Source organism: Pyricularia grisea (genome assembly GCF_004355905.1).
Source record: "Pyricularia grisea strain NI907 chromosome Unknown Pyricularia_grisea_NI907_Scaffold_1, whole genome shotgun sequence".
NCBI lineage: Eukaryota > Fungi > Ascomycota > Sordariomycetes > Magnaporthales > Pyriculariaceae > Pyricularia > Pyricularia grisea.
This window is the reverse complement of record NW_022156716.1, coordinates 3,118,883-3,145,511: the sequence shown is the minus strand read 5'-3', so window position 1 is coordinate 3,145,511 and position 26,629 is coordinate 3,118,883. Positions and strand designations below refer to the sequence as shown.

The window sequence follows — 26,629 nt, the reverse complement described above, 5'->3', positions numbered from 1 at the left end:
TTTGTCAAGTTAAAGTGTTGATGGGTTCGGTCCAATTTCTTAAAGGTATTATTCTGTGGGTTTTGGGTGAACAAATGTTATTGTAGATCCAGATCGGGGGTGCAGGAGACCAGCCGTGTCTCAAATGAATGCGGGCTTATGGTGTCGTCTTCTTACACAGTCAAAAAGTAACTTGGTCTGCCGCGCCGTTGATGGGCCAGAAACTTGGAATGTTGAAAGATTTCCTGTTTCGGCCAAGGCGATAGTTACGACGCTGGCGTCGGCCGGGCAACAATCTAATCATGCTAGTGTCCGCGGAGAACATGGTCCAGGGTAGGTCCCGCGGGTTGGCTAGCCTGAGTTACATGGGTCCAGATCTGGTGGTGCGGGGGAAGCGGGAGGGTGATGCATGAACTCCTGCATTGGACCGCGAATGGCCGTCGCAAGCCGACTTGACATCACTGGCGACCAATTCGGTTACTTGAGAACCTACCAGCTTACCTTTAGGGAAGCTAACGGAGTTATGTATCCAGCCTCACGACACACACTATAACCAGAATTAGCGGACAAACAAGACAAACAAAACAAACAATTTCCGTACTTTGCAGGTACAACATACTTGTTTCAATATAGTAAAGTAATCTTGTTACTGCAAAAACCTTCACAGGGCATGGGCTCTGTCATTTCTCAGTAATTGAAGGCGCGCTTCTTGAATATTCACATCACTTTCCACATTTCCCCCATATCGGTATTCACAATGAATGCCACAGCAGTCGCGAAACCTCTCAGGGGCTTCTTGGCTATTTCACGACCTGCAGTCTCGTCCATATCCAAACCGCAGAGGCAACGATTGTACTCGACTCACCCACCAAATGCAAGGCTCAACGTACCGATAGATTACTCGACGACCCCTCTCCTCGCCCACAGCTCCCAGACGGCGCTTAGCAACCCGGAATTGTCGCCCGAGGTCAGGAATGGCGCTACCAAGCGCATGAACCTCTTTCAGGCCATCAACGATGCCCTCTCAACAGCCCTCGCTGAGGACGAGTCAGTGATGCTTTTCGGCGAGGACGTTGCCTTCGGCGGAGTCTTCCGCTGCTCCATGGGTCTCGCGGAAAAGCACGGGGGGGAGCGGGTCTTCAACACGCCGTTGTGCGAGCAGGGTATTATGGGATTTGCTATCGGCATGGCCGCCGAGGGGATGAGGCCAGTGGCTGAAATACAATTCGCCGACTACGTCTTCCCGGCATTTGACCAGATGGTCAACGAGGCCGCCAAGTTCAGGTATAGAGATGGCGCCAACGGCAGGAGCGCTGGAGGCTTGACTGTTCGCATGCCATGCGGGCTGGTCGGCCACGGTGCACTCTACCACTCGCAGAGCCCCGAGAGCCTGTTTACGCACATACCCGGCTTCCGAGTCGTCATGCCGCGGTCACCGGTCCAGGCCAAGGGCCTCCTGCTCGCCGCGATCAAGAGCAACGATCCCGTTGTGTTCATGGAGCCCAAGGTGCTGTACCGTGCTGCCGTCGAGCAGGTGCCGGTGGCGTCGTACACGCTGCCAATTTCCAAAGCCGAGGTCCTAAAGGAGGGCAAGGACCTTACCATTATCTCGTATGGCCAACCGCTGTACATCTGCCAAAATGCAATCGCCATGGCAGAAAAGGATCTGGGTATCAGCGTCGAGTTGATCGATTTGAGAACCATCTATCCATGGGATAAGGAATGCGTCTTTGAAAGCGTCCGCAAAACGGGCAGGGCCATCGTCGTACACGAATCCATGATAAACCAAGGAGTTGGAGCCGAGGTTGCGGCGAGCATCCAGGAAGATGCCGATACGTTCAATAGACTCGAGGCTCCGGTCGAGAGGGTTGCTGGATGGAGCATACCCACGCCTCTGGCTTTTGAAAAGTTCAATGCCCCAGATGCTTCCAGTAAGTTGTCCCAAGCCAAAGGTTTTGCTCCATAACAAGTATTGACCTACTTCAACCGCAGGAGTCTATGACAGGATCAAGAGAGTTATGGAGTATTAGGCGTAGTGAAGACGACGGGCTCTTTCAGTTCAAAGATGCAACGGTCTAGTTGGTGGCAGAAAAGAATCCAATCTCGTTATGGGTCGTTTTTATTGCCATATTACATCGTAGCGGGTCCATTCCCGGGGTTCAGGTCTTCCATCCTTACATTTGCAAAACTACAGCGTTCATATCTGCTCGATACCAGTTAGCATGAGCCTTTGCATCCGAATACCTGTGTTCGTTTTCATGCCACTGGTAATCTTGACGGAATTTGGACTGACGGCAAACCAAAATAAAAATCCAAACCAAAGTTAAGACTTCCGATACAGGTGGTAATTGATGCAGGGTAGGTATGGATTCTTGGCAAATTCCATCATAGCTGTCAGTACTAGGATCCCTTCGCGTTTGATTTTGCCCCGCAATCAGTCAGTCGCCTACTCCGACAATGTGGACGCTCCATTCGTCCACGACCGACAGCTATCTTCAGGTAGCAATAGCGCCGGTCAAGACAACACAAGTTCGCGGGCCTGGAGCTCTAAACGTATTATCTTGTATCCATTTCCCGAGCTACCTTTAACCCCTCGCCCACAATGTCGGACGATCGCATTTCAATACTCTCCGAGTTCCTCGAAGGAGCTCCGCCAGGCGAGGTAGGCACTGTGCCTCTGTATGATGAGTTGCTACGCAATCGTCAAGGCTGACATGTTCTCTCTGTGGAATATGTAGCTCGCAGATGTCGTCGCCGGTACGTCTGCCTGACATGACCGCATTTCCATTGATCGATCAAACAGCTAAGAACCCGGCGCATAGACATCAAGTCCATATCATCCAGCGATGCGAACGTTGTTTCAAAGCTCGCACCTGCATTCGAGAGGTACAACGAGGAGCAATTCACCACGGTGAAGCTGCCTGGAGGAAGTCAAAAGGTCATCGTCAGCGCCCACAACTCGCTAGGAGACGGACGCTACTACGATGTGGAGAGCTCATCGAGCTTTGCCTTTGACCACGCAACCCAGGTGAGCAGTTGAGGTACGGGACAACACCAAATGCACAGAGCTCTGACAATTAGGATAGAAAGCCAGTGCCGTTCAAAGCTATGTACTGGAGAGCACACATTTAGACCTGGTGTAAGCACGCGCGCAAACCCAGGCCTACCAAAGAACATACCATGATCACGAGAGCTGAGAAAAGTCACAGAAAATCCACCTTGAAGAGCTTAGGTCCCTATGTCAGCGAACATTTCCCCAACGCCGCGTACGGTGTTTACCCCATTGAGAGCGATTCTAAGCTGGCCATTATAATCGTGGCCAACAAGTACAGCCCGAATAACTTCTGGTATGTAACGAACCGGAATTTCCAAGGCGAAAGAATTCATCCATTGGTGAGTGAAGCAGTTAACTAATGCTTGCTCACACCAGGAACGGGCGGTGGCGATCTCTGTACACGATTGACCCTGCATCAGGAGCCCTCGAGGGTTCGATCAAAGTCGATGTGCATTACTACGAGGACGGCAACGTTCGACTTCTGACGGACAAGGCCACGACTATCACGATACCCTCGGCCACTGGCAGTGGGATCGTAAAGGAGATTGGTAGCAGCGAGAAGAAGTATCAGGAGGAACTAAACCGGGGCTTCACAGACCTCAGCGAAGGGGCTTTCAAGGGCCTCAGGAGGCAACTACCGGTAACCCGCCAGAAGATCGAGTGGGACAAGGTCGCAAGTTATCGGTTGGGGCAGGATATCGGTGGGGGCAGGCGTCAGGCATAAGATGTTCAACGATGCTAAGAGAACGAAGGGGAGGGAAGAGGAGGGATAAAACTCTGGATTCCGGTGTCATCGGTCTTGACTTGTCATTCACTCGCGGGATGCTCGGAGGTGGTAAGCTTTCTGTTGATGGAAGCGTCTGGGAACGAGTGGGGGGATCCACTCATGGACGACTATGTTGACCGTTCGGCATTTACTACGTATATACTGCTAGCAAGTTGACTGATGACTCGCAAATGTGACGGAGTTATTTTGAAAGGTTGGAGGTAGAAATAAACCCAGCCTGAAGAGATACGGACTTGGACAGCTCAAATGACATGGAATGCCGACCAATGTGACACGAAAATGATGAAAGTGTACGTGGTATGACCAAACGCATGATATTAGATAGTTGCTAACTCTATATCGGCTTGCTTTGTTAGTCATGTTAAATACGGTCGGTATACGATCCAGAGTGAGTTTGGACGAGAATTAGAGATGTGTCAATGCCTATTGGACCTAGGTGATCCTCGGCTCGGTGTTCTTAGTCGGTTGAGGGGTTTTGTGTTGCATTTATTGTCTGCGGGTACTACTACGTAGATGGACCGAAAACCTACAGAAACTACGTATATACCTACCTACCCGGCCCTTTTTGTTTTCATAAATTGGCGGAAAGCCCATGCAAGCTGAAGTAGGAATCTTCGGAGTATATGCAGCGGACAGTAACAGAAAAGATAAGACGCGGCGAGCCTTTAGCTTGACGGGCTGTTTTGTACTGAGGACGGGGTTATGCAGGTTGTGGGGCGGCGCAGAATAGACGCAACGAATGATCACTTTTATGCTAGGCTACCTAGTTGAGAGATATTAAATTAATTATAGTAAGGCAGATTGGAGACCTACGAATAGTAATCCCGTTCTCTTGATGGAATTCTGTCGGAAATCGGGAGTACTATTATCTAGTAGGTAGACAGCTTGACGGGTACGGCAGGGTTGGGCAGGGTAGCCTACTAGCTAGGTAGGTGTAGCTGTACCCTGGCCCCAGTTTTACCCAGCTCACCCGAGAGAGAATGGGCCAATCCCGTCGGCCTGATTTCCAGCGAGACCGCGGGGGGTTAAAGAAGTGGGCACGGAATTCCCACATGTAATCTCTTTGTCTGGCGAGAACCGAAACGGGGGTATGTTCTACTCCGAATCCGACGTACCAGAAACTAAAACCTTCTTCTCTACAATAGGTTGGACCTACTTGTGCCAACTGTCCAATCCTATCTATCCCCGGTCCCATTTCAAATTCGGTATTGTCGGACGTCCTTATCCTGCCAGCCAAATCAAAAACCTCTTCGAAGCAAAAGCCACGCAAAAACTATTGCATCTTGAACGGCTGAACGACGCAAGAGATCACAAAGGAGATAAAAAAGAAAAAAAAAAAAAAAAAAAAAAAAAAAAAAAAAAAAAAAAAAAAAAAAAAAAAAAAAAAAACACAACTACAGACAAAATGGCCGAGAAGACGTTCACGTACCAGGATGTGGCTGAGCACAACACCAAGAAGGACCTCTTCATGGTGATCCACGACAAGGTCTACGATGCCACCAAGTTTGTCGACGAGCACCCGTAAGCAACGCCTTTTTCAACCTCGAATAGGATCTCGACCTATACAATGCGGGCAGAGACGTTTCATCAAGGGATGATAGAAAGGAGAGAAAACTAACAATCATTTTACAGTGGTGGCGAGGAGGTCATGCTGGATGTAGGCGGTCAGGATGCGACGGAGGCATTCGAGGACGTCGGCCACAGTGACGAGGCCCGCGAGACACTAGACACTCTACTTGTTGGCAAGCTCGAGCGCAAGGTACGTTTGTGTTCATATTCATCATCATCTTGACTGCGTCTTCCAGGCGCCCCTCCCTCTATTTACCCCTCCTATGTTGTGCATTGTTTTGTCGTTTTTTCTTTTGCTAACACCGGGCCAAATCTTTCTCTCCCTACAGGCCGGCGACCCTACACCAAAGACACACAGCTCGGGCTCTCTGGCACCACAGGCCCAAACGGGCGCCGCTTCGGGCATGGGCATCGGGCTGTACGCTGTCATCCTCATCGGTGGTCTTGCCGCCTACGCCGCGTACCAGTACCTGCAGCAGCAGCAGCAAACAGCCTCCGCTTAGATTGGCTTGTGGTTGTTATTATTATTTACGGAATATAGTTAAATGCGCGATCAGGTGGACCAAAGACCTTGACGATGCAGGACAATATAAAGCTTATGCGGTTGCGCTCAACAGACCTTGATTGTTCTTGATTCCACTACCTTTTTCTGTAGGGCTTCCTCCTAAAGTCAGAGTGAGCAAAAGAAGAGGTGACTGGATAAGGCGCAACCGCATGGTTGGAGATTTGTATGTTGGTGTGGCTCGCCCATTTTTATGCTGCACCAAACTGCCGAGAAGGGGTCTTTGAGCGTGTCGAGATACGGCCTCGCAAGATAGCGATTTTTTAATAGACCAAAACCTACCTTCACCAACTTGCAGTAGAGCCAAAAGTGGTGGTGTGGACAGCAAGGGAACATGTTCGGAACGGTGCAGTTTTTTACGCTGTGCATATGCAGTCAGTGAACCTGCAGCTTGCTTTGGGTTACCTTGACAGCAGCAGGAGGTTGGTCATTGACCAGAATTGATTTCGTACAAAGCAGGTGACTGCGAGGGTTTATTGAACATTAACAAATAGCTCGCTCGCTCGCGTAGCCGTCAATCTGCAAGAGCATGTACATAACAAAAAACACATGACAAAGACAGTTCCAGTCCCCTCTGCCATCTTTGTCGATGGTCTCTCTACATCTCTTGCTCTGTCCAAGAAAAAAAAATTAAAAAATAAAAAAGTCAAGAAACCGATTGTATACTAGCAATTTTGCTCTTTCTTGATTTAGACCGATCAGATCAATCATCAAATTGTCTTGAATACGAACGATCATCGTAAAAAATCGGCAATACTGTGCGACCATAAACCTGCGAATCCGACCGATTCTAGCCTCGTTTACATAATATTTCTCAATCTGGAACGTCACTCTCTCCACACCATCAAGTTCCGGTGGTAACAGCGACTCATTCTACAATCTGATTCCATCACACGTTCCACGCCATCTCTTTTTTTCTTTCTCTTTGTTGCACGCGGTCCAAACCCGACGTCGACTATCACCGCGACCCTATCTTTTCAATCGGGCACATCGCACAACGGTCGGCTTCGGGTGCCCACGAGGGCAAAGAAAAAGAAGAAAAGAAAGACAAAAAGGACACAACCGCAACAATGTCGTCGTTTCTAGAGCGCCAGCAAAAGGCCATGGCCGCGAGCCTGGCAGGCGCGGCATCCAAATTGAGCGGTGCCTCAAAGACCAACAGCCTCAAACGACCGCCGCCCTCGCCATCACCGTCGGTAACCTCGACAACATCTGCGGCGCCAGGCAACGACGGATCGGGTTCGACACCGAAAAAGGTCAAGCGCGAGACCACGGCCACCATCTTCTCGCAGCCGGCACAAACGGGCTACGGAACGGAGCTGGGATCCAATATTATCTACATTGTCGACAACCTCAAGGAGCACGGCAAGCCCAAGACGCTGGACGACGTGCTCGGCCACGTCAACCTGCATCGGCGCGACGACAATTTCAAGCGGGCCGTCGTCGAGACGCTGAAGGCCCATACAAAGGTCAACTTCATCCGGGATCCCAAGGCAGAGGCGGCAGATCCGGAGAACGCCTGGAAGACGGGCAAGTATGAGCACCTTCCCTTGATCCCGGGCGTCAAGGACGAGACGTCGCTGCTCAGGTACCTCAGCGAGCGCAAGACGGCGCAGGGCGTCAGCGTCAAGGATCTCAAGGACGGCTGGCCCAGCTGCGACGAGACCATCACCAAGCTCGAAAAGGCACACAAACTGCTGGTTGTGCGGACCAAGAAGGACGGCGTGGCGAGGACCGTGTGGATCGACGACCCGTCGCTGCACCACGAAGTCGACGCCGAGTTCAAGCTCATGTGGCACCGCGTCGAGGTCCCTCCCCTCGAGGATATTGTGCGCAAGCTAGCTGCTGCCGGCCAAAAGCCCACCAGCGACGACCCTCAGCTCAAGGTCCACGCCGTCGCCAAGGACACCAAGAAGAACAAGAAGAGGGCCGTCAACATCAAGAAGATGACAAATGTTCACATGGCTGGGCTTCTCAAGAATTTCGACCACATCAAGAAGTAGTTGATGTGGTTGGGCTGGTTGAAAGTGAGACGAAGCGTGTAGGATTTTTATTTATATTTTTTTTATCTGGTTTACCTCAGTGCACTGCTAGAGATTTGACATATAGGCGTTAAGGAGGCTGGGAATGAAAACAAAATATATACAGTATGGTTTGGTTACAAAGGATATCGTCATTTAGGGTTGGGTTGGGTTAGGGTGGTTGCATTTGAAGCGTTCTGTTTGTTTTTCCCCCTTTTTAAATCAGAAACTAGATACCCTCAAGGACTATAATGCAAACAAGTCGTGTCTATATTGAGGCTCTGTAATGTGTACTCGAATAACATTGTCTTGTTTGAATGCCGCTTCGTACATACATATAAGGGAACGCTAGATAGGGACGTCTATAATGGCTTTGAGGAACAAATCGGAAATCTTTTCGTGGCAAATCTGCAACTTTTCTCTTATTGTTTTGATTCCCGCCCGCATCATGATCCCGCCAACGACGACAGTTGTTCGCGTTGTATCCTCTCAAAGACCTGCAAAAACACATCGGGCGGCTGCGCCCCTCCCACCTGGAACTTGTCCTGGACCACAAAGCACGGCACCGCCGAGACCTCGTCCGGGATGGCCGCCGTGCGCTCCGCCAACATGTCGTCCGCCTCAGCCGCGTCCAACCACCGGAGCGCCTGCTCCTGATCACCCGCCAGGCCCGCGTCCACGGCAGCGGACGCGAGAAAGCCCCTGTCGGATATGCTGCGACCCTGCTCGAACACTCCGCGGTAGAATGCAGAGATCAGACGCCTTAACGGTGTTCGGCCGTCTTCCTCATCGTTGTCGTCGTCGGCTGCTGCTGCTGCTGCTGTTGTTGTTGTTGCTCCTGCAGCCCCTGCTCTCGGCGATCCGGGTGGCGACGGATACAGATCCTCCTCCAGCCCCAGCGATGCGGCGCCGTCCTGGTGGCCGCTGCTGCTCATCTCCGAGGCCCAGAGGAGGAGCTTGTGGGACGCGGCCATGTCGCCCGTCCTGCCTTGCCAGTCAAACGATATGCCCAGCGGGGCGCCGGCGACCTCGAGACGTCGAAAGAAATCAGCCGCACGGGCCGGTCCGTGGGCCCTGGTGTAGATCTCCCGATATGTGTACGCTATTATTTTTCCTCACGGACCAAGGGTGTCATTGTGAGTATCCCACGTAGGTTTTAAATCCAGGGGGGGTGGTTTGAGGCGGGGAAAGGCGGGCACAAGACATCTTTATTTGTGTTTTTTTTTTTTTTTTTTTTTTTTTTTTTTTTTTTTTTTTTTTTTTTTTTTTTTTTTTGTTTTTTTTTGTCTTGTCTTGTCTTTACTCACTTGATCCCTTGACGTTTGGAAAAACAAAAAATGGATGCCATACGAGTTGAAACGATGCTTCTGGGTGTTGGCTGGTGAAGTCGGTAATGGCTGATTCCAAAGACTTGTTACCCACATAACACCAAGGACAAGCCGTGTCAGAATATATGTCAACCTTGAAAGTGGCCATTGTGATACCTGGCTGACACAAATCTACACTTCCCTGATGGGGGGAAGAGGAAGAGCGCATATGTTCAATGACTTTGTCTAAGCCCGACAACCCAAAGTAAAAAGAAAAGGAAAGTAAACAAGAAAAAAAGAAAAAAAAAAGGAATCTCCCAAGATATCAGACCAGCTGGGGATGGGTCCCCGACATGATTAGACTTGAGCGATAGAGCTTTGCCGTGCAGGAAAGCCGGCCAAGACAGCCCCAAAGGGGGCACGTCGGTGAAACGCCGACTCTCACCACTTGTGTACTGCAGCTGTTGCCGATGAACAGAATGCATCCGTCGCGAAATAAAAAAAGAGATTTAACCCCCTCCACCCCGTATCATGTCTGCGTACTCGTCCAGATCACTTTTGTTCTCAGGTAAACGCCCCAATCACATAAATCGTATATAAAAAACCCTTGCATGGGTGCGGAGACTTGCATCGCTGTTGCCAGGTTCCCTAGTGTGAGACTTGCCGCTTGAATAGTAATCAGAAAATAACCTCGCTTGCACAACTTCTGATGACGCACCTACTTCAGCCCCTCCCCCAGCAATATCAGGGGTGAAAAATGGTCTGATCAAGGACGCATGTATACCAGCCACGAGACCAACGGCTGACATCAAAGGGAAAGCCGGCGGTGCCTGGACCGAAGGGTCCACGTTTTGAGTAAATCTGGCTTGCCCACTAGTGTCGTGATGCAAAACTTAGCGTGGACTGTCATAAAACTCTCGGCACACGTGACCCGCATAGTAAAAGCTTTTGCTATTATGATGTGGCTTGCTTGCCTGCCTTCTTGACACTGGTTAATTGATAAATACTTGTAGACAACCCACCACTCGAGCTTCCAGGAAGCCAAAAATACAGAGCCATTCCCTCCCCTGAAGCTCAATGCATGACCAACTCAGCTATACATCTTTTTGGGGGGTAAGAGTTTGCATAAAAGAAAACAAACCAAAAAATAAACAAGAGAGGCAGGGGATAATAACGGAATAGTAAAAGTGCAATCCTTAACACCGAAGCCAACGGGCTTCATGGAAGATGGCATGTGCCCCCAATTTTATCCCGTCTGCGAAGTCCACCGATCCCGTTCTATAAACCTATTTCATTCTTGACAAAAGAAAGAGACAAAAAAAAAGGGAGATATGTTTGGAGTATATCGACTGCAACAAATGATAAGAAAACGAGCGAAAAGAAAAAGAGGACGTTGCGGGTATATTTGTGACCCAATATTAGGCACCTTGTGGTGGCGCAGGGGATAGCAAAAAAATTCGAATCATAAAGGGGTCGATGGTGAATAAGCCCGGAAAATCCGGAATAGGTTGTTCATCATCCGATGGCATCTTAGACGAGAGCTGATGCAGCGTCAGCAGATTTATCGTGCATGTCAACAACACGGGTTTGCGGAACACCACTGCTGAATGCGAGTATCATAATTTTCGGCGCAAACATGAGGCGCTGGTACGTATAGCCTCAGAACGGTGCTATCACAGCGAAAGGTTTAGATGAGGCCCGAGGAGATGGTCCTGGAACTTTTGATCGCGACAGCTCCCAACCCTATCTCACTGAGCAGATGCCCACAGTTCACTGGTCCTTGGCTTGGGGTAATCACCCCCTTGGCCTGGTTCAGAGCTTCCAGCTCGCGTAGAATTAACAGCACTGCCGTAAAACAGAGACCCCAAGTTTCCTGATAAGCCGGCGTGACCAGGATACGCCTCGGGGTCCGGATAGACAAAGCCACTTGCACTGTGCGAAGGAGAGCCCGCATGCGACGGAGACTGCCAGCCTACGCTGCCCATATGAGGGCTCCCGGTTGCACTGCCAGGACCTGGGCGGGTCTCAATACTGGGCTCCAGAACCGAAGGCGGCCCATAGCCGCTCGGGTGTGACGTGGGGCGATTGCCGTTGTATCCGGAGGAGGTAGTTGATGTAGGGCTAGCAATGTGGACGTCGCTTCTGAGATGGCTCGGGAGAGAGCTGTTCGGATATTGGGTTTGCAAGGTGTGAATGCCGGCCAACTCATGGGACGGGGACATTGAGTGAGTGCGGTGTGCAGGAGAAGGCGTCGTAAGGGGCGATGCATGGTTGGAGGTGACAACGGCCTCTCCATCCGACCGATGGTGTGCACCAGGCGTTAGTCGTGCCGTTGTATTAGGATCCCGAGACAATGCTTCCCGGGTCGCCAAAGCTGCTTCTTCTATCGTGCCGGTGTGGTGGTTCTGATGCCTCGTCAGTGTCGTACGTCGAGTGAAGGTTTTCTGGCAGTTAGCGTACGGGCACTTGTACGGACGTTTTCCTGAGTGGATACGCCTGTGCCTGGCCAGAGAACTCGAGTCGCTGAATGGCTGCAGTCGTTCATGTTCTGTCAGCACTGCCTAGTCATGTAATCTGATCACGATATCATCGGGTTGCTTCTTTTTTAGCGTACCTTGCCGCAACGTTCACACATGTGTGGCTTTTCGCCGGTGTGAACACGCATGTGAACCGTCAAAGCAGACCTCTGGATGAATTGTTTTCCACAGCCAGGGTGATCGCAAACATGCGGCCTGATGCCGCTGTGGATGCGCTCTTGGGTTTTTTGTTAGCAAGTGAACCGCCTAACGAGCGTTTGGATGCCAAGAAAGGCTTACCATGACGAGCAAGATCACTACGCCGCGCAAATCCTTTTCCGCAAGTGCTGCAAGGATATGCCTTCACTGGGGGCGGGGGCTGATTGACAGGCGGATAGACGGACATCATTGCAGGAGGGGCGGGTGCCAGAATCGGCTGCTGTATAGCAGGTAATGAGATGTTTGAGCCCAGGGGAAGACTTGTCGGCGGCGAGATATGTAGTGGAGCATGCATTGCTGAAGGTGAACCGTATGGGCGACTGTTGTCCATGGCACTACCGTTCATCGGTGGTGCAGAGTACCGAGAATGCTCTGATCCGTGCGGTGAGTCCGCGCGGTCGATGGGCATCTGGGTCAGCTGATGGTATTGCTGAAGTGGTTGGAGCTGCAAAGGCTCTTGGTGGCCATGTGGAGGTGTAGGTACTGGCGCTGGTAGATGCATGGAGGGTACGGGGGAGGGCGTGACTCTCTGATCTACCAGGCTGCTGAGGCCTGGGATATCACTGCTAGTTACTGGAGCATCCATGATCATGGCCCCCGCTTGTGCGAACTCAAGCCTTCAAGATTACACGAGTCGATAACACAGGCCGAAAGTAGGCAATCAAAGCTTTGCTTGCCTACGAATGCACGAATATTAGCACACCACTTCGAGCATTTCATCATGAGTCCAACCACATCAGAGAAGTGCAACAGCTGCAGGAAGAGAAATACTCCTCGAGAGCGTTGCCCACTTCTAGGCTTACCAACTAATCTCAGAATGACAAGAGCAAAAGTAGGGGCAATTGTACTCAGACTCACCAGGGCGGGGGATGTGGGAGAGATATTGGAATACTCTCGTTGCCCCTGAGGAGCTTGGGCCACTGACAAGCTCAATACCACTTCGATGATGTAAATGCTCTAGAGTCGTGGAGCGGGCAATATGACAATCCGTCTGACCTGGTCGAAGTTGGCCTTTGATCAATATGTGGTATAAGGTCGCGCGCGAGGTCCAGATTTTGACAATAGCCGCTGCTGTGTGTTTGCGCTTCCTCAAGTGCACTCCTACAACCAGAATGTGCTTAAACGCAGTGCCCCTGCTACTACCGTCTAGACCACGCAGCCAGAACAAGAGGGCGTCTCCTATTGTCCGCGCAGTACTGGTCCAGGGTGAAGGCTCGGAATCCTTCTCGATAGGGGTTTGCGCAAGCTTCAAAGCAATGGGCACGGGGTGGTCGCCGTGAGCAGAAGCGCGATGGCCGCTTGATCGATCGAGGAATATGCTGAGGTACCGAATGTAGTTGTTGCCTGTATAGTATGCGCCAAACTGGTCAGCTTAACATGCTCTCTCCTCAGGATGCAGCAAAACAGTGTGTGTGTTGGGAACAGGCGGAGCTTGCGACCTCGATCTAGTGCCATTAACCAAGTTCACAAGCAGCCTCGAACTCTATCCAAGCGACCTGGAATGGCGGCAATCAAAGTAGGCAGTAGCTACAAGATTAAGCTCTGGAGTTGAAAGCTGTCTCCAGGTTTCCCCGATGAAGGTACTGAAGTGAAACGAGGGAGGGAGAAAAAAAAAAAATAGAACGCGGTTGGGTCGACAGCGAACACGTACCGTATCAAGGTAAATCGGATTGATGGTTTGCCTCACACCCAAGACGATGGTAACTCGAGGCAGACTTGAGTTGAGGTTGTCGCCGGATCGTGATGGATTCACTGAGGAGGAAGTGAGATCCACACAAAGGTTTGAAGGCAGCACCAACGGTTGGGTGGTATGGTTGAAGGTGAGGTAAACAGTTGATGCAAATGGATTTTTTGAAGGCACCTCCTGCTCCAAGGGGATGGATCGATCCAAAAATAATGGCAGAAAAATGAACAGCATCAATAGGTGCCAAGAGTCGAGGGCTAGTCCTAATTAGGCGTTAGTCTGGAACATGTACAGGGGGGTCCTGCCTGGCCCTGCCTGGGGTGGCTCAGGTCAACTCGGGACTTGCAGTCTTAGTGTCCCGCGCCGGCGAATCGATGGACAATGCAACATTTCAGGATTCACCAGTGCCCGTGCTTCTTTTGCTGAAGAGCACACGGGCAACGATCGGAAGAGATACGGATCGCTACCCTGGTAATTTTCTTCATTGATGCTATTATAGCGCTTTCAACGCTGGAGATTTTGGGGGTTTCTGTGTCGTCAATTTTCGTAATTTCTTGCTTGACTAACTAGGTACCTACCTACATATCTGCCTACTAACTAAATCAAACTGCCTTGGCAGTTAGCACGTATCGACCTGGTAAAGTACCTACCCTGGTTTGGCAGGCGACTTCCTCACAGATGTACCGCATATACTACAGCAAACGACAGGAACGGAGATGTGGGGCTCTGACACCAACTTGTCAAAGTTCAAATTTTAATTTTTGCAAACTTCAACACCCAAAATTTTTTGTAAATTAACTACTACCACTCCCAGTGACAGCCTTGACCAAATATCCCGGTATGGGGCTGCAGGCAGGCATCTAAGGTAATAATGAAGCACTTTTGACTGGGCGGGCCAAGCCGCCAAAGCAACATCCTCACACCATGCAGCTCGAGAGATCTGATACGGATTATATACCCAGGTATTTATTTACCTTAGTTTTGAACATTGACCAGGTGTCTGAACCTTGGGTCACTGATCGATTTCATGTTCCACGCGATGACGCCTCCTGTTCCCGAGGAAAGATATCTCACAATCAACAGATCCAATGTTGCAACGGGCTCGGAGGCTTTTAGCGATTGCGGCGGCGTGACGCTTCCGAGATTATGAACCGATTAGAGTAGCCCCTTCGTTCGCAGTTAATTTAGTTGTGTTTTCACCTGCAAACGAGCAAGCAGCTGGACCCCGCCAAACAATCAAAGCAGTCTACACGTAGTGTTTGCTTAGCCTTTGACCCCTGGGATGCTGTTGTCTTTTTCTCCCATTTGTGCCTCCTTTTTTTTTTTTTTTTTTTTTTTTTTCTCTCCCTCGGGATTTTGATTTTGTATTGCCTCTTCTATGTTTTCTGTGCTCATAGATAGCACAATATCCGCTGGAATCTTGGCTAAACACATCGTATACGGATGAGTGATGCCACCAGGCTACCTGCCTTTCCCTTTTACCTCAGATGCAATGTAGCAAAGCGTTCAGTTGCAGCATTTCGCGAGATGGTGTCTCGTAGAGATTGACAGTGCGTTACCCATGTACAACGCTCCGACCAATTGCAGATCCCTTTTCCACCAGCCTTGTCATCAAAATTCTTTTCCACAGTTTCCAGAAGGACGCTCGGACCTTGAAGAGGGACAGGGGCACGAACGGTACTTACATGCCTAAGGTAGGTACTTACATAGAAAGGTACCGTACTTTGTTTGGATTGTTTTGTTCCGTGCGCGTGTGTGTGCGTGCGGGCGTTTGTGCTTTGCTTGCATCTATCTGTCTCCTGTCTATCTATCTGTCCGTCCGCATGTGCTGCGAGTCCTGTCAAGTCCGCATCGTCCCTCCCACCCCTTGCAAGCGAGCAGCAGTTCAATTACCTACCTTAGTTCCATGTGTCCGCCTTGTGTCATTACCTCGTCACTGACACGGACGTGTGGGCGGAGAAACGGAAGCCCGCCCTTGCCCAATGCACGACCTCTCCTTCATTCAAACCATCGGTAGGGGCGTGGATCTGCAAACCAAAGAGAACGAGCTCGGATAAAATTTCGTATGGCACAAAGAAGGGGAGGTGCATTTGCCAGTCATACATTATAGTGCTGGGAGCACATCGCCCTCCCCGTCTGGTACAAAACGAACCAAGAAGAAGAAGAAGAAGAAAAAAAAGCCGTTATTGAAGCATCCACTTTTGATTGGGACTACAAATAAGAATCATACACCATTAAAAAGGATCATGACATATTTATGCCTGGTTGACAGAAAATACGATAGAAAAACAGAGTTGGTTGGCCAGAATGGCGGGTTGCTGCTGGTGCATAATGGACCGCAGCCGGGGTGGGTTTGGGAAACGAAATTAGACCGATTCATTCGAGAAGGCTTCGAGAACTTTTTCCAGAAGGGCCAAGGGGTTGCACTGCGCCGCACTACCCATGCAGTGGACGTCACACCTGTTCCAGTCCGTTTATCCACCCGACCTCTCCACTGAACAGGCCTGCTTTCTCGCAATGGAACCTACAAAGTAATGAAGTTAGGTTTGTCATTTTGCAAAACGAGCAGAATCCTTGATCAATACCCGATGAGATGGGACCCTACATACTACTTAGGTAGGTAGGTAAGGTAGGCCTCAGACTTTCAGATATTTGACCCATTTCTAACATTTAGAGGGCGTTACCTAATGTTGCTTGGTACCATGAACGGAGCAATGAATTGCTTCACACACCTAGAAGAAAATTCTTGGTGGACACTACTCAGTACCAACACATCTCGCACAACAAACGTTCCCTATACCCCCCGCTCAGTGTAAGCTATGGACCCTGAAAAGACAGCGGAAGGATGAAAAGAAAGAAACGAAAAAAAAAGTATCGCCCATACCCAAGATTCCGTTTAGGCTAGACAACTACCGTGCTTCGTTGGCATCTTGTATCCGCATCTCTGGTCAAGGTCCATGTCTTTAGCCCGTGCTACCCTAACAATATCCATGGTGCGGACCCTTAATCCCATGCTCACACCCCCTTCCGCCCCCCTTTTATTTTTTTTATTTTTTTCGGTTTTATTTTTGTCCTCGCTTGTCTTTTTTCCCGATTCCAGAAAACACTTTGCCATAGATTACTACGTTAGATGTAGCCTGCTAAACAAGTGACTAGGACTGGTAGTTAATTAGATGGGCTGCCTCTGGGATTCATCATCATTAACCAACGCAAACGTCCAGGTGAACATGCAAGGCAGCGGAAGGTGGGCCGCTGGTACCGAAGTAACATGGCTCACTCTCACTTTTTCAGGGGCTACCTACCTAGTCTCTGGGTTGACCTGCAGCTTTGATACCTATGTTGCTCTGCTCTGCTCGCTCCATACCATCTTTGGTGACACCCGTCATTTGATTTTGACATATTCCTTCCTAGTTACTCGGTAATCTACTAACTCATCATTTATTTCAACAAGGTTGGAGTTGAGGTGATGGACTGACTGTAGACACACATGTCGACTAGGGTTTGGGCGATTGTTTCCTTCCCTTTTTTCACTTCTTTTCTTTCACCAGTTTGCCTGCCTTCTATTTGTTTGTTTTTTTGTCGACGGGCATCCCTTGGTCTTGAACCTTTCGGGCAGCCCGACTGATTGGTGGTGGAGAGTAATGATTATGGGTGTTTTGTGACAAATCCCCTATGGCTTGACTACGTAGACTACCTATTACGTACGTTCTCTACCCACTATGAGTTCCTCGAATCTATTTCTAGACTTTCAATCGGTCGACCGTCAGGCTACAATACAGTACGAAGTAAGTGTTACAGTAGATATTATCAGCGCAAGCAGGGGTTTCGCTGTCAGAGTTGATGCTTGTTTGACACGGGAACTGCTCTTCACCTCGACGGTTCGACCACATAACTGAATTCCAAGACCAATGACCCTGGAGAACGGAACCCCCGGATTCTCTCCCGGGAGGTGAACTTGTGGATCATGGTGGGTACGACAGGCACCGGCATGAATGATGAAGAGAACAAGACTGCTCGTGCCTGCTGAATGGGTTGATTACTCGTTTAACTTGCCTGCACAGGCTGCATTTCAACTCAAGTCCCCACCTCTCATGTCGGGGCACGCGAGCGACTCCATCCCGTCCCATGTGCTTGCCAGCAAGTGCCAGGCAAGGGAGGCTCGGACCATCCGAAACAGTTTACCTCTGCCGGGATCACAGAAAAAAACAAAAGAGAAAAAAAAAAACACTTTTTTTCTTTGGCGCGGCCCGTTTTTACCGTACTGTGATATATCATCCACCCTCCGGCAACGGGGTCGAACCCTCGGAAGTCATCGGGCCATGTCCATTCCCGCTTCCGCTGCGGCCGGGGGACTTCCCCCATGCAAGAAACAGCAATGAAAACCCGTCCTTTTGATGTTCAGGAATTTTGTGTGTAATATTATTTTTATTTGTAATACTGCAGATTTTTTACCGCAATAACAAAAAAAAAAAAAAAAAAAAAAAAAAAAAAAAAAAAAAAAAAAGAAATCTTACTATGTTACGGAAACAAGCTGTGTGGCTCAGTAGGATTCTTTGATAATTAATATTCGCGGAAATTGGGAACTACGCATTTCGTGCATAAACATGCACACATCACCCACAAAAAATAGGGGTTCGAAACACACGCATAAAGTCCTAGTGTGTGTGGCGATGTTTCTCAGTTAGAGCAGGCCCAAGCTCCATCCTGATGTGGGGGAACGGAACGACGACATCAGCCACTTTGGCACGTCAGTGACAAAGGTTAGCATCCCTGGGCTTACTGACAAGGCATGTTGTAGCAAAGAAGAGTGCGTTCCAGGAGAGGCGGAACGGATTTATTTCATGTGTCAACATCAGACGGAATTGATCAACACAGAAAGCCCACAGCCTCATGTACTGCCAATTGAGTATGTCTCAAGCTATGGTAGAAAGCTTCTACTGTACCAGTTCTTTATCAGTATAAAGATCATATACCAGCGCAGAAGTTGGCTGTTCCAGTAGCAAATATCTATCTGGAATCTAATATTTGATTAATCAAGTCAAAACGGTGGTAAAAAATCGTGCCGGTTAAATCAGCCCATGGCTTCAACAGCAAGCCGCCCCTAGTTGTCCCTAAACTTTGTAGAAACAGAAGCCGACGTAGAAATTGGCGGCCTCCAGCTCCTCAGGGCTTACCAGCAGATCGCCTGTACTCCTATCTCTCACATGCATCCTCTCACTCAGGGGACCGAGGGTTCGGTCATCCTTCTCTTGATCCCAAATCTCCTTGAAACTTCGATGCCACTGCAGCTCCAGGTTGTAATCTTCGGCCAAGGCACGGAAGGCCTCCCACGGCACCACGTACTCTGGGACCTCTTCGACTGCCTCATGCAGAAAGAAGTTGTACTTCCAACCGAAAGGTGGACGAAAAATGCCGTCTTCCGGTGTCTTCCCTGGAAACCTAACCCTGTAAATATCATTACCCCATTCTGCCGATTTCTCAACCTCTGGCTCGTCAAGCTCGCCCTCCTCGGCATCGCCACCGTCATCCTTCTTTGAACCATCCTCAGCCTCTGCCTGCTTTTTCTTAATTCCTGCCATGCGGGCGTTGTGCTCGCGGACTTTGGTGCTGATGACGTCCGAGTTGGGGATAGCACCAATGAGGCGTCCGCCTTTCCTCAGAGCACCCGCGACATTTTTGAGCATCTGGCGCGCCTTTTGCTCAGTCTCGAATGCATAGTGCATGCAAAACATCATGCTGACAACATCAAAGCCGCGCCCACCACCATGGGGTCCGCTCTCAAAACCAACTTGACGTATGATGTCAATGTCGTTGATGGGCTCGCCAAAGCAATCCTTGACGTGAAAGCGGGCCTCGAACAACCTAGCTGGACCCCTGCCACCACCGCGTCCTCCCCTTCCACCGCGGCCGCCCCGGCTGCTCATGCTGCGATAGCGGTCCCTAGCCTGATCGATACTTACATCGGCAGGATCCATACCGACGTATAGCTCCACGTGCTGAGGGGCCTGTTGCCATTTGCCCAAATCACCGCCCTTGCCACAGCCCATGTCCAGCACCAATATGCTGGGACCACCGCCCCTTCCTGGCTGGTGGTCCTCATCAGGAGAGAACTTCTGAATGATACAGCTCTTGATCCAGTTATTGAACGACCGGAGACCCTTGATCCGACTGTCAGTCTTGCGCCAATCGCGACCCCTCTCTGGTACGGCATTGTAGTGAGCCTTGACGACGTCATTGATCTGCTGACGCTCCTCGTCGGCGATGGCCGCCTCCCGAGCCAAACGCTCACGCTCGAGTGCGCGCTCCCTCGCGGCCTTGCGATCCGCTTCCGAGATGGTCGCACGGGCACCAGGTCGCTTGAGCTTCCTGGGAGCAGCGTCACCCCCGGGCGATTTAGAGCGCTGCCGCTTGCGCGCGGGTTCTAGCTTGCTGACATCATAAGTCTTGTTACCTGATCGATCTCTAGGCGCATCGGCAGGGTCTGTCTCATGTGTTGACTCTGAAGGCCGCTTTCGGTCGGTGGTGTTATCCGATTGCCTCGGAGGCTCGTCAAGGTCTGCTCCGCCTGCCATTTTCGGCAATGATATGAAGTGAAGAGGGCGTATTGCCGCTCAGAGGTTTGAATGGTTCAGCCTTGAAGTGTAGGTAGACTGAAGGCAATGTGCTTTAAGAACAGATTTACGGCGTGCGTGATTTGTTGTCGATTTCCCGTTTATTTAATTGGATCAAAACTCGAATCTGACGGGGAAAGAGGCTAAAGGTTCAATTGGAAAGAAACAATGTCGTGGTTACGGAAAGACATTTGTATTATCTAATCTGGCAAGTTCCAACAGCACATGGAACCTTGATTGTCCGTGCGCACTCAAAGCACCACCAGGAACAATTAACGCTGACGCGTGAGCTTTGCCGCCTGTAGAGGTACCTACCTTACCTCAGCTCAGCTACCGACCAACCCGCCCAGATCCTCATCGGTGGACCCACAGCAACCACTTGCGGCGGCACGACAGCGGACAGCTCCTGCCCTCACACCTACCTTCTCCCATACCATCCCGCCGCCCAAGCAATATCTCATTCATCATCAACCTCGACGTCGCATCTGCCCGCCGAACTACTCCGGAAATACCACAACCCATTTGTTACGCAATCCGATCCATTAGATACTCGCTTCACTGCCGACTTTGAAACTCGCCTTTTCCTGGGGATACGACTCGATCGAACCCTCCATACCCAACAACAGGAAATAGCAAACCTGTCGACAAGCAACAACCATGGGCTCGGATCCCCAATACGCAAAATGGCCGCTGTTGCCACTCGCACAGCACGTCTTTACCCTTACAAACTCGTATGCAGGCGGGGCAGCCCAGCAGGCGGCGGCCAAGAGCCTGCAGGATGCCATCAACGAGCACAAAATGGCCCCGCTGTACAGGTACCTGGCGCACCCGATCGAGGGCATCCTCAACGTCGTCGGCGAGGGTGGCTCAAGCGCCCCCGGAAAGCCCCTAAGCAGGAAGTCCAGCGCCGTCGGCATGATCTCAACCAACAGGCCCATAACCAGCGTAAACCTGACCTGGGATGAGGGTCTCTACCAGAAGCTCAAAGCGGATAATGATGCCGAGCTAGAAGAGTTTCAAAAGGAAGAGGACGAAGCTGTTGAGAAGGCCGGTGAGACAGAAATTCAGGCTGCAAGGGGAAAGAGGGCTGATTTCTGGGCGAGAGTTGGCGACAAGGTATGTAACTGCTGGGAGATGACTTGTACCGGCCAGTCTTACTCCACGGGATATCCTTGGCGATCGCACCTACTGACATCTATGTCTATTTTCCCCACTGCTACAGGAGAAAGCAATCGCTGCCTACGAGCTGGTCTTTGAGAACACCGGAATCCTGGGAACCAAGATCGATTTGGTACTAGCAATAATCCGCATGGGTCTTTTCTACGGTGACAAGCAGTTGGTGAAGAAGCAGGTTGAGCGGGCCAAGACACTGGTCGATGCCGGCGGTGACTGGGACCGCCGTAACCGCCTCAAGGCGTACGAGGGTATCCATCTTCTTACCGTCCGCTCCTACAGCCTTGCCGCCCCTCTCCTCCTCGACAGTCTGTCGACCTTTACTTCATACGAGCTCTGTACCTACACAAACCTGGTTGTATACTCGGTTCTTGCAGGCTCTGTCAGTCTCAAGCGTGTCGAGTTCAAGTCCAAGGTCGTGGACGCCCCCGAGATCAAGGCCATCCTTGGCGACGGCGAGGACAAGCTGCTTGCACTGACAGGGGCCATCTCGGCTGGTCCCGGGGCTGATGACGAGATGTCCGACGGCTCGCCCAGCGGGGCGGCCGCCCCGAGCAAAGCCTCGGGCGCCACTGCTGTCGTCAACCTCACTACTCTCGGCACCGGTACTGACCAACCCGATGCCGAGCTTGCCGTCGACTTCTCGCCGCTGGCTCAGCTTGTCAGCAGCCTGTACACGGGCAACTACAAACAATTTTTCCAGGCATTGGCCCTTGTAGAGGAGCAGTTCTTGACCCAGGACCGTTACCTGCATGAGCACAAGAACTGGTTCATCCGGGAGATGCGTCTTCGTGCTTACCAGCAACTCCTGCAGAGCTACCGTGTCGTTGGTCTCGACAGCATGGCTAACGACTTTGGCGTCACGATTGAGTTCCTTGACCGGTACGTATCAATACGAATTTCTTGATCATACCCTCTCACTTTGAAGAATGTTATACTGACATGGTGAATACCATTGTAGCGATCTGGCCAAGTTCGTCGCCGCCGGTCGCATATCATGCACCATTGATCGCGTCACGGGCAAGGGCATCATTGAGACGAACCGCCCCGACGACAAGAACAAGCAATATCAGGATGTAGTCAAGCAGGGTGATCAGCTGATCACTAAACTGCAAAAGTACGGCCAGGCAGTAAGGCTGCGTGGTAGCGAGAGGGCGTAATTTCGAGGTAATCAGGATCGAAACTGAGGATCAGATACCGAGGGTGGGAAGCCCGGCTCTTCAGTTTCAGAGATAACCCATCCAGCATTTGTATTCTCGTTCAGAAGGGGAGGGACCAGGATAGCTGAAATAAGGGTTCACAGAGATTTCCTACACATGCTTTGATGGTCACACTGGGCGAGATAGACCGAGGAAACCGGATTGGAGACAGGCGCAATGGAAATTGGGTGAAGGGCAAGGGGCTGACATTGTGTCGTCATCTAAATGTATGATAAATAGACAAGACAACCGAAATAATCCCAGGAAAGGACTTCACACAATGGGGTCTTTTCAATTTGCACTCCATGTAAGGGCACAAACTTTTTTTTATGCCAAATACCTAAGGTAATTCAGTTATCTACAAGGAGATTGGTCGCCGTGTATAACGTCTCACGATATGACGCCTGTCGCCAAGTCTGGAGAAGAAAGATCCCCAATGTGATGTCCAGACCAGAAAGAAAAAGAAAAAAAAAAATAGAATAGAAAATAAAATGATAAAAACGATAAAGAAAAAACGCCACCGTCATGAACTCCGTCATCAAGTACCTCCCATTTCCATATCTACCTGTACTTGTCCATGAACTCCTTGTGAAACTTGACAATGCTACCCACCCATTCGGTGCCAGGAGCGAGGAAGGTGGTGCGCAGGTGGAGGGTGCCGGGCTTCTGTCCGAAGCCGCTGCCGGGCACGACACAAACGCCCGTGGCCTCGAGCAGGCGCATGCAGTAAAACTCGTCGGGCGTGCGACCCTCCTTCTCGGCCTCGGCGGCGGCCTTCTGCGGGACGTTGATGGTTGGGAAGAGGTACATGGAGCCTTGGGGAGCGCCGCACTCGACGCCCTCCATCTCGGCAAAGGCCTTGTGCAGGGCCGTGGCGCGGGCCTTGAGGCCCTCAAAGATGCCGTCGTACTCCTTCTTGTAAAGCTCGTAGCTCGGCTCGCCCTCCTTGGGCGGGTTGACCATGAGCTCCACCAGACACTGGCCGATGACGGGGGCGCACAGCATGATGGAGACGAACTTGTAGATCTCGGCCTGCACCTTCTCATCAAAGTTGACGAGCTCAAAGTAGCCGCCGCGGTGACCGCACTCGCCTACCATGCCCTTGGACACGGAGTGGAGCGAAGCGAGCTCAACCTCGTCATACTTGCCGTCAGGGTTCTCCTTCTGCAGCTGGCGGAGGACCCGCTTGAACGAGTGAAATTTGCCGACAAACACGTTGGTCTGGTACACCTCGTCCGCCATGATGACGAGGCGCTCAGCACGCGCGAGCTCGATGATGCCACGGATGTCCTCCTCGGACAGAGAGGCACCGGTAGGGTTGCCGGGGTTAATGACGACAATGGCACGCACGTCGGTACCCTTGGCCTTGGCCTCATCGTGGGCAGCCTTGATGGTCTCCATGCTGGTGCCCCAGTTCTTGGACTCGTCCAGGTAGTAAGGAACACATTGGGCGTCAAGCACGGAAAGCGAGGCAGTGTACAAGGGGTACTGCGGGATGGGGACAAGCACGCCAGAGTTCTTGTCTGCGCAAATGACGTGAAGAAGGGTGTTCACACCAGATGAGGCACCAGCAGACAGGTAAATGTCAGATTCCTTTGCGGGGAATCCATCACGCCCTACCAGACATTGTTAGAGTTTGACATGTCAGGGGCAACAACCTGGGCGGGCTTTGGCGTGGGGGAACATGTTTAAGGGACTTACTCTCCAGGAAGTCTGCAATGCTCTGGCGGATGGCCGGAGCACCGTTGCTGGCGCTATATGCGCCGACGGACCCAACCTTGCTGAGAAGCCACTTTGCGCGAGCAACAACGTCGGACTTGTACCCAAGGTGGTTCAGGAGAACATCCTCGTGCTCAAGGAGCAGTGGGTTCTCCAAGATGCTGAGGACCTGGCGGAAGAATGTGATGGGCTTCTGGTCCAGCTGCTGGGGGTTTCCGATATTGGCCGAGATGACATCCTTGAAAGGCAAGTCGGAGTCACCCTCTGTGAGCTTTGCGCGGAAATCCTCGCTCTTGACGGCGAGCTCACCCCTCACTGCGTATTTCGCAGCCTTGACATGAGGGTTGATGTTGTCATGGTTTAATCTGCGCCTCGAGGTTGAAGACATTTTCCTGGTGAATTGTATTTGGGGGTGGTGATGGTGGGGGTTGCCTTGGTGTTGAAGCTTGAGAGAGTTTGCGGCTGCTGAGTGGCGTGGTGGGGGGTCACTTTGTTAGTGGGGAGAACTGGTGGCTCTTTCTCTATTTTCCAAGTAAAACAAGAACCACAAGAAAAGCGATGCCGGATGGGCTAGGTAAGGTAAGGTAGGTAGGTAGATAGATGGAACAATAGAGGAGAGATTGTTTGGTGAGGCAATACCAATGTGACTAACAAAGATTTGCTAGCCCGTCTGTCTAGTGTAGTGGGTAGGGCGGGTAGTTAGGGTACATCAGACTCCTGTAAAAAGGTTGAAGGGATCGCTGCATGAAAATAGTCTCGAGAGGTGGATCAAGGCCCACGTTTATTATGCCATTCAGGGTTTTATGAATACTTATTCATGGGTTTTCCTCGTTGACAAAGAACAAATTCAGGACCCGCCCATTCTGTTCTGTTTTGTTTCTTTGGGGGTAAGTTAGGTAGTACCTAAGGTAGGTAAGTACGGTAGGTACCTGGGGCGCCTGCATGGCTACCTTACCTTGGGCGGTAGGTTTGTAATGACAAGGTAGTCGATGGTCTCATAGACTGCGTTTGAACCAATAGGTAGAGTGCCTGTGACCACATTCTTTTTTGACCTTTCGATGGCACAGAGCAGAGCAGCCACCAAGTATATTGGAGCCTGATCGACAACTCAAGTAGAAACAACTTGGATGGTGCGAGTGGGCACCTGCAGTGTGCATGTAAAAGTAGTTGGCACAGTAAGGTAAGGTAAGATAGTAGGGCGGTAGGCTTGGTATGGAGGTAAATTTTACCATGGAAAATTCAGGGTCCATTATACTTTGTACAGCATGCACAGTAAACCTCATTGTACTGACTGTACATATAAAGAACCTTGAACATGGAGTTTATAGAAATGAGACTTCCAAGCGCTCGCTTGATATCATCTGCGACGTGGTGACAAGAAACCATGTTCCACTCTCTCACATTACACACCGTTCGGAAAGACGAGACAAGAAGGGAATAAACGAAAACCTACCCGTTTGTTTGTGGCTTAGACAAGCCGTCGCAATTGTCCGCCATGAACACGCGGCCAACGCAGTAGCAGCAGCAGCACCAATAGCGGCTGCACGAGGTCCTCGACCCCTCAAGAGAGCTGTCGACGCCATGGTGGCTTAGAGTGTTGTAACCAGGAGGGAAAAAAAAAAAATTGGACGAAGCCGAAGTCGCAGCAACTGTCCGAAGTCGCGCCTGATGGGAATTTTATATGGGCAGATAGATGGAAGAAAACTTGAAAAGGGCAGATTCGAATTGCTCAAGGGTTTTCAAAATGATGCATGGACCAGCGATAAAGTGAGCGATTCCGTCGATCAATCACTCAGCCTCTGGCATTGTCGATCTCGCTCATTGCAAGGAAGTCGGTAAAGCAAGCCCAGTTGACGAATACCAGGCTGTTTTTTGTTGAGGGCGGTAGGGTGGCATCCCCTTTTGCAGCAAACGACACGTACATTCCGTCTCCGTCTGTGTAAGATGATGCACCGACACTTTGTGCCTTTGGCTACCTTAGGTACCTAGGTAAGGGTAAGATTGCCATCAGGTAGGTAGGTACCTTACCCTACCTACCTAGGCTAAATTGGTACAAGATGTGCCCCCAGACCAAAATCCTAGATACGCTTTGTACATGCATGCCGCTTAAACATTTATTGTTGCGATGTCGGAACCAAACGTCTCTTCCCTGGGTGCAGTGGGTGGAACACCACCACCCAAAGGTGCCATTTGTCACGTGCCTCGGCACCCCTGCTCGTCCAAGTGGA

At 50.8% G+C, this 26,629-nt stretch overlaps 10 protein-coding genes across 10 annotated transcripts; 5 read left to right on the top strand and 5 right to left on the bottom strand.

The window, feature by feature from the left end:
• The first annotated feature begins 527 nt into the window (after positions 1-527).
• PgNI_00929 (uncharacterized protein) lies at positions 528-2,319 on the top strand. Its single transcript, XM_031121006.1, has 2 exons — positions 528-1,910; positions 1,972-2,319. The coding sequence occupies exons 1-2, from the start codon at positions 737-739 to the stop codon at positions 2,007-2,009; spliced, it is 1,212 nt and encodes a 403-aa protein (XP_030988155.1). The 5' UTR covers positions 528-736; the 3' UTR covers positions 2,010-2,319.
• Positions 2,320-2,445: 126 nt separating this feature from the next.
• On the top strand, positions 2,446-4,254 carry PgNI_00928 (uncharacterized protein). Its single transcript, XM_031121005.1, has 7 exons — positions 2,446-2,641; positions 2,718-2,736; positions 2,802-3,007; positions 3,066-3,118; positions 3,189-3,326; positions 3,410-4,111; positions 4,178-4,254. Exons 1-6 carry the CDS (start codon positions 2,582-2,584, stop codon positions 3,756-3,758), a joined length of 825 nt encoding a protein of 274 aa, XP_030988154.1. The 5' UTR covers positions 2,446-2,581; the 3' UTR covers positions 3,759-4,111; positions 4,178-4,254.
• A 933-nt stretch (positions 4,255-5,187) lies between these two features.
• On the top strand, positions 5,188-6,404 carry PgNI_00927 (uncharacterized protein). The gene is made up of 3 exons (XM_031121004.1): positions 5,188-5,342; positions 5,454-5,580; positions 5,720-6,404. Exons 1-3 carry the CDS (start codon positions 5,227-5,229, stop codon positions 5,891-5,893), a joined length of 417 nt encoding a protein of 138 aa, XP_030986787.1. The 5' UTR covers positions 5,188-5,226; the 3' UTR covers positions 5,894-6,404.
• Positions 6,405-7,022: 618 nt separating this feature from the next.
• On the top strand, positions 7,023-7,955 carry PgNI_00926 (uncharacterized protein; the record flags this gene model as incomplete). The annotated part of the gene is made up of 1 exon (XM_031121003.1): positions 7,023-7,955. One exon carries the CDS (start codon positions 7,023-7,025, stop codon positions 7,953-7,955), a length of 933 nt encoding a protein of 310 aa, XP_030988152.1.
• A 464-nt stretch (positions 7,956-8,419) lies between these two features.
• PgNI_00925 (uncharacterized protein) lies at positions 8,420-9,449 on the bottom strand (the record flags this gene model as incomplete). The annotated part of the gene is made up of 2 exons (XM_031121002.1): positions 8,420-9,075; positions 9,281-9,449. 2 exons carry the CDS (start codon positions 9,447-9,449, stop codon positions 8,420-8,422), a joined length of 825 nt encoding a protein of 274 aa, XP_030986587.1.
• Positions 9,450-10,214: 765 nt separating this feature from the next.
• PgNI_00924 (uncharacterized protein) lies at positions 10,215-13,851 on the bottom strand. Its single transcript, XM_031121001.1, has 5 exons — positions 13,667-13,851; positions 12,874-13,359; positions 12,097-12,692; positions 11,895-12,034; positions 10,215-11,811 (listed from the first exon to the last, which is right to left on the bottom strand). The coding sequence occupies exons 3-5, from the start codon at positions 12,605-12,607 to the stop codon at positions 11,029-11,031; spliced, it is 1,434 nt and encodes a 477-aa protein (XP_030986586.1). The 5' UTR covers positions 12,608-12,692; positions 12,874-13,359; positions 13,667-13,851; the 3' UTR covers positions 10,215-11,028.
• Positions 13,852-18,810: 4,959 nt separating this feature from the next.
• PgNI_00923 (uncharacterized protein) lies at positions 18,811-20,271 on the bottom strand (the record flags this gene model as incomplete). The annotated part of the gene is made up of 1 exon (XM_031121000.1): positions 18,811-20,271. The coding sequence occupies one exon, from the start codon at positions 20,269-20,271 to the stop codon at positions 18,811-18,813; it is 1,461 nt and encodes a 486-aa protein (XP_030988149.1).
• A 439-nt stretch (positions 20,272-20,710) lies between these two features.
• On the top strand, positions 20,711-22,988 carry PgNI_00922 (uncharacterized protein). Its single transcript, XM_031120999.1, has 3 exons — positions 20,711-21,426; positions 21,533-22,365; positions 22,445-22,988. The coding sequence occupies exons 1-3, from the start codon at positions 20,968-20,970 to the stop codon at positions 22,641-22,643; spliced, it is 1,491 nt and encodes a 496-aa protein (XP_030988148.1). The 5' UTR covers positions 20,711-20,967; the 3' UTR covers positions 22,644-22,988.
• A 5-nt stretch (positions 22,989-22,993) lies between these two features.
• On the bottom strand, positions 22,994-25,794 carry PgNI_00921 (uncharacterized protein). Its single transcript, XM_031120998.1, has 2 exons — positions 24,384-25,794; positions 22,994-24,298 (listed from the first exon to the last, which is right to left on the bottom strand). Exons 1-2 carry the CDS (start codon positions 24,787-24,789, stop codon positions 23,244-23,246), a joined length of 1,461 nt encoding a protein of 486 aa, XP_030986765.1. The 5' UTR covers positions 24,790-25,794; the 3' UTR covers positions 22,994-23,243.
• A 4-nt stretch (positions 25,795-25,798) lies between these two features.
• PgNI_00920 (uncharacterized protein) lies at positions 25,799-25,984 on the bottom strand (the record flags this gene model as incomplete). Its single annotated transcript, XM_031120997.1, has 1 exon — positions 25,799-25,984. The coding sequence occupies one exon, from the start codon at positions 25,982-25,984 to the stop codon at positions 25,799-25,801; it is 186 nt and encodes a 61-aa protein (XP_030986762.1).
• Positions 25,985-26,629: the final 645 nt, after the last annotated feature.